The following is a 15,963-nucleotide window of genomic DNA, read 5'->3' as shown; positions in this document are numbered from 1 at the left end:
GCCGATCGCCCGGCGCCCCGGCTTCGCCGCCAGGGCCCACCTGCCCTCCCTCCAGTGGAGGCTTCGTCGGCGCTGGTTTGGCCGAGGCCGGGCGCGGGCGGTCAGCGACTCGGGTGGTTTCGGCCCGGTAGGTCTGTGCATCTAGGGAAAGGAATGAGGCCTTGATTGAGCCACCTGGGGCGGGGGAGGGGGGGCGCGGGATGACCACCTGGCCTGACCCTGGTGATTCTGAACCTGGCCTGTGGCACTTGACTGCTGCCCCCGAGGTTCGGTCCGCGTCCCTCCGGTCCGGCCGGGCGGTGGCCTGTCTGGCTTCCCCGTGTGGTCACAGATTTTCTTTTACCTGTAGGCAGGTTGGTTCTGCCAGCCCTTGGCGTACAGCGGGGTGGCCCTGACGCTGGGATGCTAATAAAAGTAAATGAAAAAGCTTTGTCAAGTCTATCAAGTTATCCGAGTTGCTTAAAAGTAACCAGATGTTCTGCATATTCTAGATGTTGGACCTTTTGTTTAATGTACCTATTTTTCCCTCCAAAGTAGCATTCTAGTTTGCTGTAGAACCGTGGTATTAACTGGACAACCAAGTAGAACATTTAGTCATTTTCTTTAGTCCGCGCACACTGTTACCATTTTTGGTCAATGATCTGCAGGCGAAGGCTTACCAGACTTTGTTAGAAATATTACACTGTTATTGCATCTGTCTGCCTGAAAGCAGCTAGTACCAGTTCATCTGCATACAAAATGTTTTCACTGAGTAACAGTTTGGATTTTCTTAAGGTATTCTTTCATAGTTATGCCGAGTGGCTCATTAGTGGAAGAAAAAAGATTAACCAGTAGTTTCTTAATGACTGAGAATACGGAGTAGGAATTTGCTGTTCGATTTTTGATTCTTCTTTGGTTTAATTCTGTGAGCTACAGAGAGGATCAGCATCTTACAACTTTTTAACTGCTTTAAGATTATACTACTTTATATATTACTCTACACTAAAAGACTTCATCCAACGGCTTTGAGTTTTCATCAATTTAAGGCCATCCACTCCAGTCAAAGTGCTTTGAATCAGATTGGAGCCTGCTTTAGTGCCTTCTGATATGATGTAGCTTCATTTTCTGTTTGAAAAAAGAATCAAACCTTTTTACTTTAGTTAAATGCTTGAATTTTAAAGCTTAACTTCATTTCTGTGCATTCAAATAAAATGGTCGGTTTTATTTATGGCTCAAGAGGAGGAGAAATAAAAATCAAGATGGGTGGAGTCTGAATACATTTCAAACTTAGGAAAAATTTATGAACTACTCTTGTTTGGATGCTTTCAATGTGAGTTCAGAATGCAGATGACTATTTCTATTTTTTTAATTGTGTAGTTGATTTACAATGTGTTAATTTCTGCTGCCCAGAAAAGTGCTTCAGTTGTACATATATATATATATATACACACACACATACACATGTATACATTCTCTTTTTAAATATTCTTTTCCATTGTGGTTTGTCACAGGATATTTGAATATGATTTATTTTGCTGTACTGTAGGACCTAGTTGGTTATCCATTCTCTGTATAGTAGTTTCCATCTGCTAGCCCCAAACTCCCACTCCATCCCTCCCCTAACCTCCTCCCCCTTCACAACCATGAATTGAATTTGTTCTCTGTGTCTGAGACTCTTCTGTAGATAGGTTTATTTGTGTAGATGACTATTTTTAAAAGTTACTGTTCGATTTAGGCTTATGAGCACAAGAGCATCCTCCCTTCAATCCAGCTGTTAAAGAATATAGTGAAGATTGAAAAGATTGAAAGTTATTCCAGACTGTAGCACTTTACGTCTGTGTTTGAAACTATTTAGATCTGTTGGTTAGATGCTTGCTTCCAAGTTTCTTAGCTTTTTTTTTAGGATTAAGTATTAACTGCTGATGAGTTTGTTCTACATTAACAAAATCACTTCCTGGTACTCACTAACTTCTAGAAGCACTTGGGAATAAAGTAACTTGAAACCAACCCCCAAAATCACCCTGGGCACTTTAAAATGAGATTTCATGTTTGCATAGTCTCACTTTACAGTGCCAAAAAAAAGAAAAAACAAAAAACACCCCATAAGCCTGCCCTTCACAGGAACCATATACACACTCCAGACAAAACTTTGGTGTGCGTGTGTACTGGGTGTGCCAGCTTCCTCATACGAAGATTATTTACCAGCCTATCATCAAATTCCTAGGGTTATCTGCTGAGTAGTTCTTCTTGTTGGGTATGGATTGACACATCACAGGAGACTGGCCTAGCTACTCTTGTGATAATGTAAATGCATTTGCAGCATAGCCGTGTGGCTCTCTGGCCAGTCAGTGTAGTCTTGCCCCCGAAATAGTAAAGGTCTGCATGATAATCTCACCCTTCAGTCGCTCAGTTGTGTCTGACTCTTTGCGACCCCATGGACTGCAGCACAACAGGCCTCCCTGCCCATCACCACCACCTCCTGGAGTTCACTCAAACTCATGTCCATCAAGTCGGTGATGCCATTCAATCATCTCATCCTCTGCCATCCCCTTCTCCTCCTGCCTTCAATCTTTCCCAGCATCAGGGTCTTTTCAAATGAGTCAGTCAGTTCTTCCGTCAGGTGGCCAACGTATTGGAGTTTCAGCTTCAACATTAGTCCTGTTCCAATGAATATTCAGGACTGATTTCCTTTAGGATGGACTGGTTGGATCTCCTTACAGTCCAAGGGACTCTCAAGAGTCTTCTCCAAAACCACAGTTCAAAGGCATTAATTCTTCCTTAACCTCACCCTGATCAGAACTCAGCTCTAACAAACTGAGCTGTTGGCTCAGAATGAATTATAAGTGTATCCTGCCACCTGATGATTAGCAAAAACGTTTTTACTTACAGCCATCCAGTAGAAAAGGCTGGTCATGTATTATTCCTATGCCTGTTTAACATATTTGAAAACAGTCTGTAAAGGATTAATTGACTTGGGGCCTTTTCTGCTCCATATCTGGTTTTAAAATAATTTAAAAACATTTTGAAACATTTTAAGCAGGAAGGTACACAGAATTAACAGTTTCCTATGTACAAAAGAAGATTAACTTTTTTGCCATATTTCATGTTTTTATGTTAGGTAAATTATGCATCTTCATCCCATTTCCTTCCCTCCCTAGAGGTAACGTCTCCTTGTCAAAGAAGTAATACACTTACTGGCCAATTAAGGAGATGATTTTTGCAGGCTGTTGGGATTGAGAGAACATTAATTAAAATGAGGAACATCTGCAAAAAAAGAAACCTGGGGCTGATAAACTGAGAAGGGCAGGGTCATTTTGTTACCCTGAACACAAAATGATGGGAGTGGATTTCTTAATCATCTCTGCTTTCCAGGAGCACAGGGCTCAGGTACAGTTCAACATGGTCACCTGCAGCTGATTCATTTGATTCTCATTGATGTTGCACACTTTGAGCTGTACATGTGTGTATCTGTATTATGTTTCCTTGATGTATTGTTAGTTTTTATATAAATGTTACCATGCTTCATGCATCCTTTTGCAACTTTGAGAAAAAGAGCTTTGTGAGGTTTAGTTCTAGTTTGCATCCCATCAGCCAGTTACTCTATGTCTTTTCATTACTTGGCATTATGTGACCTTGAAAACCAATCCAGTAGGTGTGAAATGGGTTCTCATTCTTTTAATTTGTGTTTCTCTCATTAGCAATAGCTGAGTATATTTTCATTTTTTACACGCATACATTCTCAGTGAGCCTGACATTGTTTAAATACTCCTCATGTCTTCATCTCAGCTCATTTGTGGATCCATAAAATCCAGCCTTAAAAGAATATTAATGAGACATTTCAGAACCAGACCTGCGTAATGAAGACTGATGTCCCTCATCTCTGGCACCTGCTTTTCTTTAAGCTCAATACTCTTAATTCTAGCCAGCTGCCCTTGTGAGGCTCTGGTAGTGGTAGAGTGATCCAGAAGAGAGTTCTATGTTTGGGTGTGGAGATTAACATCCTCTGCTTTATCCGTATCCTTTTCTTTCTTTTTTCCTAGGCAGTATATTTAGCCAAGATATTTTAAAAAGAAAAAACAAACACGGGGATAGATGGAAAATCTGTACTTTCTGCTCAATTTTGCTGTGAACCTAAAACGTCTCTAAAAAAAAAAGTTTATCAAAAATAAGCAAAAATAACCATTATCGTTTTTCACAAATAGAACTGGTTTAAGTCAAAATGATGTTTTTAGTATATAGGAAGACTAAACATTTGTGTTTTTATGACAATGTAGCTATTTTCTTTCAGTAATAATTGAGCTGAACTCAATTTGAAATTTAAAAAAAAATTGAAACTCTTTAAAAACTGTTTTTTTAAAATGTACATTGTTTTTATCTGCAGAGTGACTGATCTGATCTGATCTGAAGGCTCTAGTCTGAATAGCCAGGTCTAGTCTCTGTTGGACTCTTTGGTATTTGCATACCTAAATAATGCTTGTCATTTCAGCATCTTGAGCTTCCTACCCACATAGCATAATATTCCTCTCCAGGTTGTCCATGAGAGATATACCCAAAGATTTGTATTATACATCGCACTCAGAAATGTTTTAATTCCTTTTTCTTCTGTCCCTGCCTCCTTGCCTCAATGTTACAAGTGAGTTTCACTTGGAATTGTTCTTCTAAAAGCTGTCCCCTATTCATTTTGCTTGAAATTTTACATCGGGAGAAGCATAGAAGAGAGACGTCAGATTGGTCCATCTCAGTAATGCTTTGACAAACTTGTTGCTTAATTCATCATGGACTCTTCTGTACAAGGACTGCATAGAGTTGAGTGATCTTTAACTCTTTTAAGATTGCCTTCTAGTAGCTGACATTGTAATGCTTATGTGCTGTTTACCCTATTTCTTGATGTGTCTGCTGTGTTAAAATTGAAGAATCTATTTTTTGGTAGATCTTTAAAAAATACCCGATTTCAGTAAAAATGCAATCAAAATTCTTAAAATTCATATTTTAATTTGTAGTGTGAAATAACAAGACTTTGGCTTTACTTATTTTTGACCTGACAAGGGACCATCAAAGAACTCTTATCTTACACTGTTACAACAAGGTTTAGGATGAGTGCTTGAAAGATGGAAACTTCAGTGTATACTATAGCAGGAAACCTAATTTAAAACTAATTTATCTTTGTTTGTGCTTTTGGATCACGTTAAGGAAAGACTGTTTACTCCTTTCAACATTTTTGCGTTACTTTATAGGTTGTTGCTACTCTTTGTCTTATCACAGAAAAGAAAGATGAATTTTCTACCCATATTCCTATCTTGATCTGTTTTCAGGAGATTGCCAACTTGTAAATGTAATTAGTGTTTATTTTTTAATTGTTTCATGTAGCCCATTTTTGCTCATAGTTTTTTTTTTTTTTGGTAGTAATAGAGCTGAAAGTAAAGCATGGGCAAATATGGGTAAAACTTCTCTAGGTTGCTAGGGAGCAATCTTATAAGTCAGTTGTCGAAGCTCTGAGGAATTCTCAAATTTCTGTGTTGAGAATGTTTTAAGTCATCTTTAGACCAGTGTTGTTGAATAGAAATAAAATGTGAATTACTTACGTATTTAAATTTTACAGTAGCCCCATTAGAAAAATAAAAAGATGAAATATATCTGAAATATGTCAACATTTAATCGATGCAAAAATGAGACATTTTACATCCTTTTCTCATACAAATTGTTTGAAATCCAGTATATATTTTTATACTCAACACATCTCAATTCAGACCCTCAGTTTTCACTGGACACATTTGGTATATATTTAGATATAAACTTTACAGTTGAAAAAGTAGATTCACATACCTAAGTTGCTCCAAGCTTATTTGGTTTTCCAGTAATGGAATGGATAATTGATTTTAAATTTTAAGTTAATTAAAGAAAGTAAAAGTGAAGTCGCTTATTTGTGTCTGACTCTTTGCAACCCCATGGACTATAAGCCTGGCATGCTCCTCTGTCCATGAGATTTTCCAGGCAAGAATACTGGAGTCGGTTGCCATTTCTTTCTACAGGGGATCTTCCTGACCCAGGTATCAAACCCACGTCTCCTTCATTGCAGACAGACTTCTTACCGTCTGAGCCACCAGGGAAGTCCCTAAGTTAATTAAAGTGAAATATGGTTAGAAATGCAGTTCCTTGCCACACTGGCCATGTTTAATGGACTCAATAAACCACATGTAGTGGCTAGTGGCTACCTTGATGGACCAGTGTCAGACTTTGTAAGGGGAAGTTAATGTGGATACCAGCACTTTTGTTAATTCTCTGCATGTTTGCATATGACTGCTGAGATAGCACTGTTACTGAATGCACTGTTTTATGGGACTTGTTAAGATGTTTTGTGGAACTGGACCGTTGAGCTCCGTAAGACAGGATTTGTGTGTTTCAATAGCATGAAGTCTCTGCTAGTAGGCCCGCAACAGATGTTGTTGAATGAAAGTGAATGAGAGGACATTCTTCGTTATGATGGGGCAGGTTCCCATAGAGATGGATTGCTTTGGTTTTTATGCTTATTATTCTTCCTTACCTTTTTTTAAAAAAATACAATGGAAATTGAGTTTTAAGTGTCTTCTCTTTGTATAGTGTTATAGTGTAATTTGAGTCTTATAGTGAAAATCCTTTGAGATAGATAAGGCAAGTATTGTCCAGAGTGGCAGCTTTGATATAATTCTGGCGTACAGAAGCCCCATCAGCAGTGCCAGTTCCCTTCTCTTAAAAATGAAACAATGATATTTGATGCTCACCGAGGTATCCTGAACCATAGAAGAGCACTTGAAAGCTTAACAAAGAACAAGAAGTAATGCTGTCTCAGATAACTTATAAGTATTTACTGTGTGTCGGGCATTGTGTTACTGTATCTCACTCATCCTTACAGCAGCCCAGGGAAGGGGTATTGTATCATAGCTGTGAGACTACACCGGGTCTGGCTGTCTAGGTGTTTTGACTCTTGCCACTTATTAACTATATGACCTTAGACACATGACTGACTGTGCGGTGTCTCCAGCTCATCATGCTTCCAGATGGGGATGGTAATAGTACCTGCCATCCCAGCATTCTGGGTGAGGTGTGTATGTAATAAACTAAAGCATACCTGGCACATGGTTAAGTGCTGCTTATCAGCATTGGCTGCTGCTGCTAAGTCGCTTCAGTTGTGTCCGACTCTTAGCGACCCCATGGACTGCAGCCTACCGGGCTCCTCCGTCCATGGATTTTCCAGGCAAGAGTACTGGAATGGGGTGCCATTGCCTTCTCCGCAGCATTGGCTAAAATAGTAATATTAAACCACCTTTGATCCAAATTACATGAATAGTCTCATTTCTTTATATTCTGATTACACTAGTGCATACTTAAGTAATTGTAGATAAAATGCAAACAGTGGGTGAGTGCATTAAAACATGTCTTTTTAATTGTTTATTATATTCTTTAAATTCATGTTATTTTGCTTGGAATCATTATACATGATCATTTTTTTATGATCAACTTTTTAATTTGACTTTTCAGATGACTTTGATTCTAAATATAAAAAATCTTGTCTTCCACTCATATTTTTCCTGAAGTAATTAATGGAGATTGAAACACAGTTCTTCTTGGCCCTCAAGGTTTACAATGGAAGTGGAAGTGTTAGTTGCGCAGTCATATCCAGCTCTTTGCAGCTCCATGGACTGTAGCCCACCAGGCTCCTCTGTCCATGGGATTCTCCAGGCAAAAATACTGGAGTGGGTTGCCATTTCCTTCTCCAGGAGATCTTTGCAACCTAGGGATCGAACCGAGGTGTCCTGCATAGCAGGCAGACTCTACCATCTGAGCCACCAGCGAAGCCCCAAGGTTTACAACATCAACAGTTTATCAGTAAATACTTAAGAAATTATATGCCAAGAACTGACCTCAGCACTTAGGATACAGTTCTGGGTAGAGGGGGATTGTGTGTATGTGTTAGGCAGAGGACATTGATAAAGATACCAGAGTTAAGGTGGTGTGTCATTGTGATTTTGTTTCCTTGATGTTGAACACCTGTTCATGTGCCTCTTGGCCATTTGTATGTCTTTGAAAAAAACATGTATTCAGAGCCTCTGCCCATTTTTTAATTGAAGTTTTTGTTCCTGAATTGTATGAGTGAGTTCTTTACATATTTTAGATACTAACCCCTTATCAGGTACATGGTTTGCAAATATTTTCTCCCACGAGTTCAGTTGGATGGTTTCCTTTGTTGTGCAGAAGTCTCTTCATTGATACAGTTCCACTTATTTGTTGCTTTTGTTGCTTTTGTTCTTGTAGTCAGATCCAAATAATCATCACCAAGACCTGTCAAAGAGTTCGCCATCTGTGTTTTCTTTTAGGAGAGTCACCATTTCAGATCTTACATTCAAGTCTTTAATCCATTTTTTGCGTCATTTTCCTTATGTTGTAAGATTCTTTTGCACATGACTGTCTACTTTTCCCAGCACTGTTTGTTAAAGCACTGTCCTTTCCCATTGTACAGGTGACCCTTGAATAGCACCAGTTTGGGTCCACTTAGCCACGGATTTTTTTCAATAGATCTGTGCTGCGGTACTACACAATGTGTGGTTGGTTGCATCCACCAATGTGAAACCACGGATTCAGAGGGCTGACTGCAAAATTATATGCTTTTCAGCTGCACTGAGGGTCGGGCTCTCTAACTCCCAAGGTATTCAAGGGTCAACTGTATAATCTTGGTTCTTTTGAGGTAAATTAATTGACTATATATACATTAGAATATCAGTTATAAGAAAGAAATGTTAATAACAGATGTGGGTGAGGATGTGAAGAAAAGGGAACCCTTGTGCACTGTTTATGGGAATGTAAATTGGTGCAGTCATTATGGAAATTGGGCTTCCCTGGTAGCTCAGACGGTAAGGTGTCTGCCTGCCATGTGGGTTAGGTCTGTAGGTCAGGAAGATCCCCTCAATAAGGAGATGGCAAGCCACTCCAGTATTCTTGCCTGGAGAATCCCGTGGACGGAGGAGCCTGGAAGGTTATAGTCCATGGGGTCGCAAAGAGTTGGACACGACTGAGTGACTTCAGTTTCTTTCTTTCTTTTCTTTTTTTCATTATGGAAATCAGTATGGAGATTCCTCCAAAAGTTCAAAAAGAACTACCATATGATCCACTTCTGGGTATTTATCCAAAGGAATAAAAGATGTATGCAAGCCCTTGTTCATTGCAGCGTTCTTTACAGTAGACAAGACATAGAAGCTGCCTGTGTTCATTGATGGATGAGTGGATAAAGAAAATGTGGCATATATATGTGCACTTATAAATACATAAATGTAATATTACTTAGCCATAAAAAAGATGTTTTACCACTTGCAACAATATGGATGGAGCTTGAAGGCAACAAGCTAAGTGAAGTAGGTAAAACAGAGAAAGACAGATACTGTATGATCTCAATTATATAAGGAGTCTAAAGAAAAAACCCACACTCGCAGATAAGAGAACAAACTGATGGTTGCCAAAGAGGATGGTGAGCGAAATGGGTGAAGGTGATCTAAAGACACAAACCTCCGGTGTTCCCGGGATGTCATGAACAGCTTGGCGACTATAAGTAATAATACTTACTGAATATTTGAAAGTTGCTAAAAGAACAAATCCTTAAAAGTTCTTATCACAAGAAAGAAGATTGTAAGTTTATGTTGATGGAAGTTCACCAGACTTATGGGGACTGTTTCACAGTGTATACAAATACTGAATCATTACATTGTACTGTACACCTGAAATTAACAGTTTATCAGTTATAGCGCAAAAAATATCTTTCAGTTTCACCATCTTCACAAGTACTTTCATGGATCCTTGATGTGATATGCGGTGAGTTGTCACTTATAAAATCAAGCTATGTGAAATTTTTCCTTCTTTAAAAGTTTTTTTTTTTTGTCAATCAGTTATGAGGAACCTAAAAAACAAACATAAATTTTTGCAAAAAGCATTCAGAGGACTGAAGTTTTGTGTCTTTAAGAAAAAGACAAGAATAGCATGTCTCATCAGGGGAAAAAACAGTCCAAGGGAGATCAATGGAAATTGCTAGAAGTGTTTTTAAAGTGAAAGTGAAGTTGCTCAGTTGTCTTTGACTCTTTGCGACCCCAGGGACTGTAGCCCGCCAGGCTCCTCCAGCCATGGGATTTTCCAGACAAGAGTACTGGAGTGGGTTGCCATTTCCTTCTCCAGGAGATCTTCCTGACCCAGGGATTGAACCCTGGTCTCCCACACTGTGGGCAGACTCTTTACCATCTGAGCCACCAGGGAAAAGGAAATTTAGAAAGGAAATTCCTTTTTTTAAAGGAAATTTAAAACAAAAATTATTTATTTGGCTGCGCTGGGTCCAAGTTGTGGCATGTAGGCTCTAGTTTCCTGACCAGGCATGGAACCCAGACTCCCTGCTTTGGGAGTGAAGAGTCTCAACCTCTGAACCCCTGAAGTTCTGCTTACAAGTTTTTTGCTCTTTTTTTTCCCCTTCAGGAGACCCTAAAGTTTTGAGATACAATCTTTTCATTGGTGTAAGAATTGTACTGTAAAGGATGGGGAAAAACATGTTGAAGGGCATTTCATAAAAATGGAATAATCATTTTTCAGAACCTAATCAAGTAGATGATATTTCTTAGGTAGAATAGTTAGTTCTTCCCCTTAAGGAATGCAGTCTAGAGAAAGTTGATCACGTCCTTGGTGATGCTGTGCTAGGAATGATTATCCTCTGTGTTGGCACATGGAAGCCTTGAGTCACTCGGGTTCAGATGGTGGTTGAGGGACCAGGTAAGCCTTGACTTCCCAGAGGAGATATCTGAGCTGAGCCCTAGAGGCTTTGCCAGAGGAGAGGAGGAAAGTAAAGCACCACTCATGCGTGTGGTGCATTCAGGGAGTCACAGTTGTGCCTGACCGCAGTTACGTGGTAGGTGTCGGGGAGAAGTGGGAAAGGAGACTGGAAGGTTACGGCATAAAGGACTTGCGTGGCATGGGTTTATCCTGAAGGAAATGAGACGCTTGAAAGAGAACAGGAAAGACCTAGGACTGCTTGCCATTGTGCTCACTGCTGCTTGGTGTTCCCCCTCCCGCTCTTCTGTCTACATTTTGGGAGTGGGTAGGAGGGGAATGGGGACTTTTATTTTCTCTGTCAGGTTTATTGTTATTTTTTTTTATTGTTTTTAAATTTTTTGTTAATTTTATGTATTTTATTGTTGTTAGGTTTTATTTCTCTGTCCGGTTTGTTATTGTTCCTCCCCACCCTCTCTGACTCCCTGCCTCCCAGCTTGGGTGAGGAACCTGTTAACCCTAGTCAGATTGTCTGTATGAGTGCAGGCAATCCGAGCAAGAGAGATTGATTATTTTTTAGCAACTGGGCTTTTATTATGTCTAGTCTACTTTGGTGTTGAAATAATTTTTCTGTAAGATTTGTTTTTCTGGTGAGGTTATGGCTGGTGGTTCAGAGAATTTAGGTTTTTGAAGTAGAGGTTCCTCGCACCCCCCCCACCCCCCGCCCAACTAAGTAAAGTGTATCCATAAAATCATTTTTGTGCACCTCTGAATTTTACCATATAGCTGGTAGAGTTGCTGTTTGATCTGCATAGACTGTCTCAAGGACATGGTTTGTTTTGCTGTGAGGTGAAGAAGGACTTGTACAAGTGGTAATTGGCTATCAATTTAACGCTGTTTGGTCGCCCTGGTTTGGGGGAATGAACCAGTGAGTTAGGGCAGGGAGTTAACTTGGAATGTTTTCTGGATCACTGATAGTCTTTGTAGTGACTGTTTAAATGAAAGAGTGGCCATCCCTCGGGGTGGTGTGGCCTTGGGAGACAGGCTGTCCCACATCGAGGGCCTATGGGCACCTACCTATCTTGGCTAGTGGGACAGGAACTTAACTAGCTCCTTCTTGCGCCCTTGGTCAGGCCCCCATGAGCAAGGCACAATATATAAAACCATCCTCAGCAGCTCTGGACAGTTTGGACTTACCAAGGGATAGAGGATGCTGTGTGTCGATGGTCTGATCTATACTTACTGGGCAGGGACAGACTGTAGTACAGAAACTGTTAGCTCACCCCACAGGTCCAAGTTTTCATCCTTGTGAATTGTGGTTTACTGATGTAGGTCAGGTTTATAAGTTTTAAATTATCTGGTGGTTTTGACTTTTTCCAAATTAACACATGGAATACACCCCTCTCAGAGAGTCTGTTATCTGAATTCCCCCCCAAGATTGCCTCCTCACCTCCAGCAGTAGTTGGCTATAATTGTTAAACTCAAGTTGAAATCCTGACCCTTGGAGGCATTATTTTACTGCATAGTACAGTAACTGAGGTTCCTGATGATACGAGGCATCCATAAAGCTAAATAGTTTTTCCAAGACAGAAAATGACATAATAAGCTATATAAATTTGTTTACCCAAAATGTACTGTTTTAGTATGTATTGAGTAAATTTTTTGTATGTTGTTTTATATTAAGCTACTTAAAGTCCTCAGTTGCATCAGCCGTAGTTCACATGCTCAGTCACCCATGTGGTAGTGGCTGCTGCGTTGAACAGTGCAGAAGGAGAACGTCTGTGTCATCACAGAAGGTACTATGGCTCAGCACGGCTCTCTGGAACAGTGGACTGCAGAGTCAGAGATGCCTGGTCAGGCTTCAGGGCCTGGTGGTAGAGTGACACCTACACATGGCCACCTATTTTCCTGTTTTCGGCGTGTTAACTGAGCCAGAAAGACTCTTCTGTTGACCCTCGCCAGAATTCCTGGGATGTGGGGTGGCGGCAGAGTGGCATTCAGGAGGAGACCTGGGCACCTAAATCCTTCTCAGACTTTCATTCGTATTTATTTGAACATTCAGTGGCATTTTGGTAGGGAGACAGATGTATGTGTTCAGCACCCTTCTTGACCCAGAATCTGTGAGGCTTTTAAACCTTACATGTAAAAATGTCCCTGACATAGTTGTCACTCTCATTTGTTATCTCAACATTATTGCTCCGAGGCACTGTGTGTAGTAGGCAGAAGCCTAAATATTTTGTAGTCAGTAATTTTCTGTTTCTCCTGGCCCTTGTGCAAGGAGAGTGTAGGTAAAGGATATTCATGAACCCATTTAAAACTCCCCAGTTCCTTTGATTAGCATTTATGCTGGGTGTTAAGAGTTGGCAGGTTGAGAAAGGACGTAATTAATGCCTTTTTTTCTGCCAGGTTTTTGTAAATTTGAAATTGTATTTGTCTGCTATGCAATATCCTACTTTCAAATATTTCAGACTCTCTCAGCTTAGAGAAATAATTTTTTAAAATATAATAATTTTCGGAGGTAAGACAGTAGCTTTCATTCCTGTTTTCTCCAGTGAGGGCTTTGTTGGGTATAGCTGACATCAAGTTTGGAGCCGGTCAGGCGTCGTCCTTGCGTTTGGTGGTGTAGGCATAGACCACTGTGATATTCTGGGGAAAGATGGGCTGCTGTGAACCATCACATTTTAGCTGGTTCAGTTGTTTACAGTAATTGAATCAGAAACTTGAGCTTCTTTCGAAGCTTACCACCCTTCCACTAGAATGGAGAGAATTGATGTTTTAAATGTGTTCACTCATCTGCAACTTTAAAATACCCAGTGTTTTACAGTCTTTGTAGCTTTTCCTTCCCTCTCTGTTAGTAAAGATAAGTTTTTAAAAACAAGTGTACATTGAGTGTATGTTGAGTATAAAAGGCAGTGCCTCCATGTATTCATTTAGTCTCTGAATCAGTGTTTTACAGAAGCTCTTCTAGAGATGACTCAGGTTTGAGATCCGTTTCAGACGGTAAAGAATCCACCTGCAATGCAGGAGACCTGGGTTCAATCCCTGGGTTGGGAAGATCCTCTGGAGGAGGGCATGGCAAGCCACTCCAATATCCTTGCCTGGAGAATCCCCATGTACAGAGGAGCCTGGTGGGCTAAGCACTCCCATGCTTCAAGAACAAGTTAAAACTGGTAGCCACATGAGATAAAATACAGTGAAGTTAATCATTTAACAGCAACTATTTTGACATGGGGGTGGAGTTCTAAGAGCAACTGCTAATTCTCCAGTGGTCACTGATACAGAACAGAGAGAAACTCAAATCGTGGATAACATATCTTTTTAAGGTAATCACAAGGCTCTTGTTGTAATAGCAGATCTATTTTTGCTCTCAAGATTTTCTTTCCTAACTGCAGCAGATTTTGGTCCTATTTCAGAGTATCCTTTAAAGGTCTTTATTGTTAAAACTTTGCAGTTGAATAAAAATAACTCTCTAGAAATAAATTTCCTTTTTTTTTTTTGGCCTTGCTGGACAGCATGTGGAATCTTAGTTCCCCAACCAGGGATCGAACTGGTACTCCCTGCAGTGGAAGCACGGAGTCTTAACCCCTAGACCACCAGAGAAATTAATTTAGAATCCCAACTGAGCTTGGTTTTCCTTTAAAAAAAAAAAAAATAGACTTTGGATGTTTTTTTTGACAGCTTAGCAGTTAATATGTTAATAATTAACATTTTAGAAAAATACTGAAAACTGATACTTATGGGAGAGGATCTTTTCTGTTAGGTAAAAACACAGTAAACAAGTGGTTGTGTGTATCAGGGTTACACCTGCTTTGAAGATTCCTTGTAATGTCTTTTTGTGGTAACAAATCCAGGGGACTTACTACTCATAGGAATTCTTAATCTTTATGATAGATGGACCATATTTCAGAATAATTGGCTTCTTTACTGCTGTGTCTTCTGTTTGAAACACCATGTGGAGAAGGGACCCCTTTAGGCTTTACAAGGAGACCGTGTTCCCAAAAATGCTTTGACTTTGGGCCTATTCATTTTTGTAATGTACTCTTATCTCTACTGCTTCATTATAAAAATTAAACTTGTAGGCAGAGAAGTAAAATAGCAATGAGTGCTAAGATTTTATCATGTTTCTTAAAACTTAAAGCAGCAGTGTATCAGTCTTCGCCTGGAGTTTATTGGCCATGTAAGAATCTCAGAGTCTGCCCCAGATACTCTGAATCGGAATCTGCACAATCTGCTTTTAACAGGATCCCCAGGTGATAATACTGATCTAATAAGTCAGCTGAGGAACTCATTTACTTTGGAGATGTTAAGTGACACACCCGAGGTGACGCAGCTGGTTGTGGGGAAGCTTGGGTGGAGCTGTTGCTCTCATAATTCTGATACTTTAATTTCAAGTTAGCTTCTTTTGGCCTCTAAAAAGTTAGTAAACTATAGTTACTTAAGGATTAGTTTTCTTTTTTTCCATCCCACCAGTCTCTACCCCAGCTTTGCAGTTGGCTCCCTGTCGCCTGCTGATGGAAGGCGGAAGAAGAGCCCTGCTGGTGCCCCGAGCCGTAGCGGGTGCGGGTGGGGGGCGCGGGCAGAGCCAGTTGGGCTGGAGGAGTAGTGGTTCCCTTGCCTTCTCAGTCGGCCCTTGCGGTTTTTGTTTTAGTTTAGCTTCATAAGAGTCATTATCAGGGGTCTAGGGACCAGTTGTTTAATCTTCCATACCAAATATATTCCAAGTATACGCTAAGTAAACCAAAGTCTAACACATTGAAGTGTATTTTATTCATTACAATTGAATCAAATAAACATGTTGCCTTGTACATTTTTTAAATTACTTTCAAGGGCAAAAGCTGGTGTTACAGCGTTAACTCGTCACAAAGAGATTGTACCTGTATAACGTCCGGTTAGAGAAGATGAGTGTTTCGTGATGTTAGTCAGCCTCCTGCTGACTAAATACTTGATTCTGACTCACTCCTTCCGACCCTCCCTTCCCAGCCAGGGTGTGGTGCACAGGTGACTGTCACCTTCACCGCGTCCGCCTACCCTCCTCCCTGCGTGCTTCCCCTTTCCCTGATGAGGTCTTCATCAGCTCTTGCCTTGCTGACAGAATCAGCCTTGCAGGTGATGGTCTTGCCACAGTTCTCTTCCTGCTTGGTTGTCTTATGCGTCTCTTCATTATTTTCCAAAAGCGCAGCTCTGGTCACCTTTATGTTGAAAATATCCAGT

The 15,963-nt window shown here is 40.3% G+C and overlaps 1 protein-coding gene across 2 annotated transcripts in view; it reads left to right on the top strand.

Annotated features, from left to right (window-relative positions):
• The first annotated feature begins 723 nt into the window (after positions 1-723).
• LOC105004845 (destrin) overlaps positions 724-15,963 on the top strand; it is a 23,807-nt gene continuing 8,567 nt past the window's right edge. Inside the window, exon 1 of one of the 2 annotated variants that reach the window (XM_010862586.1) lies at positions 724-774. In XM_010862586.1, coding sequence (XP_010860888.1) covers positions 739-774 — 36 coding nt within the window. In that variant the 5' untranslated portion in view covers positions 724-738. Of the gene's footprint in view, positions 775-14,009; positions 14,076-15,963 lie in introns of those variants that run through there. The other variant, XM_010862587.1, reaches the window with a different exon arrangement.

This window comes from Bison bison, unplaced genomic scaffold (assembly GCF_000754665.1).
Source record: "Bison bison bison isolate TAMUID 2011002044 unplaced genomic scaffold, Bison_UMD1.0 scf7180017864484, whole genome shotgun sequence".
Classification (NCBI taxonomy): domain Eukaryota; kingdom Metazoa; phylum Chordata; class Mammalia; order Artiodactyla; family Bovidae; genus Bison; species Bison bison.
The sequence above is the reverse complement of the archived record's forward strand: the minus strand, read 5'-3'. Positions and strand labels throughout refer to the sequence as shown.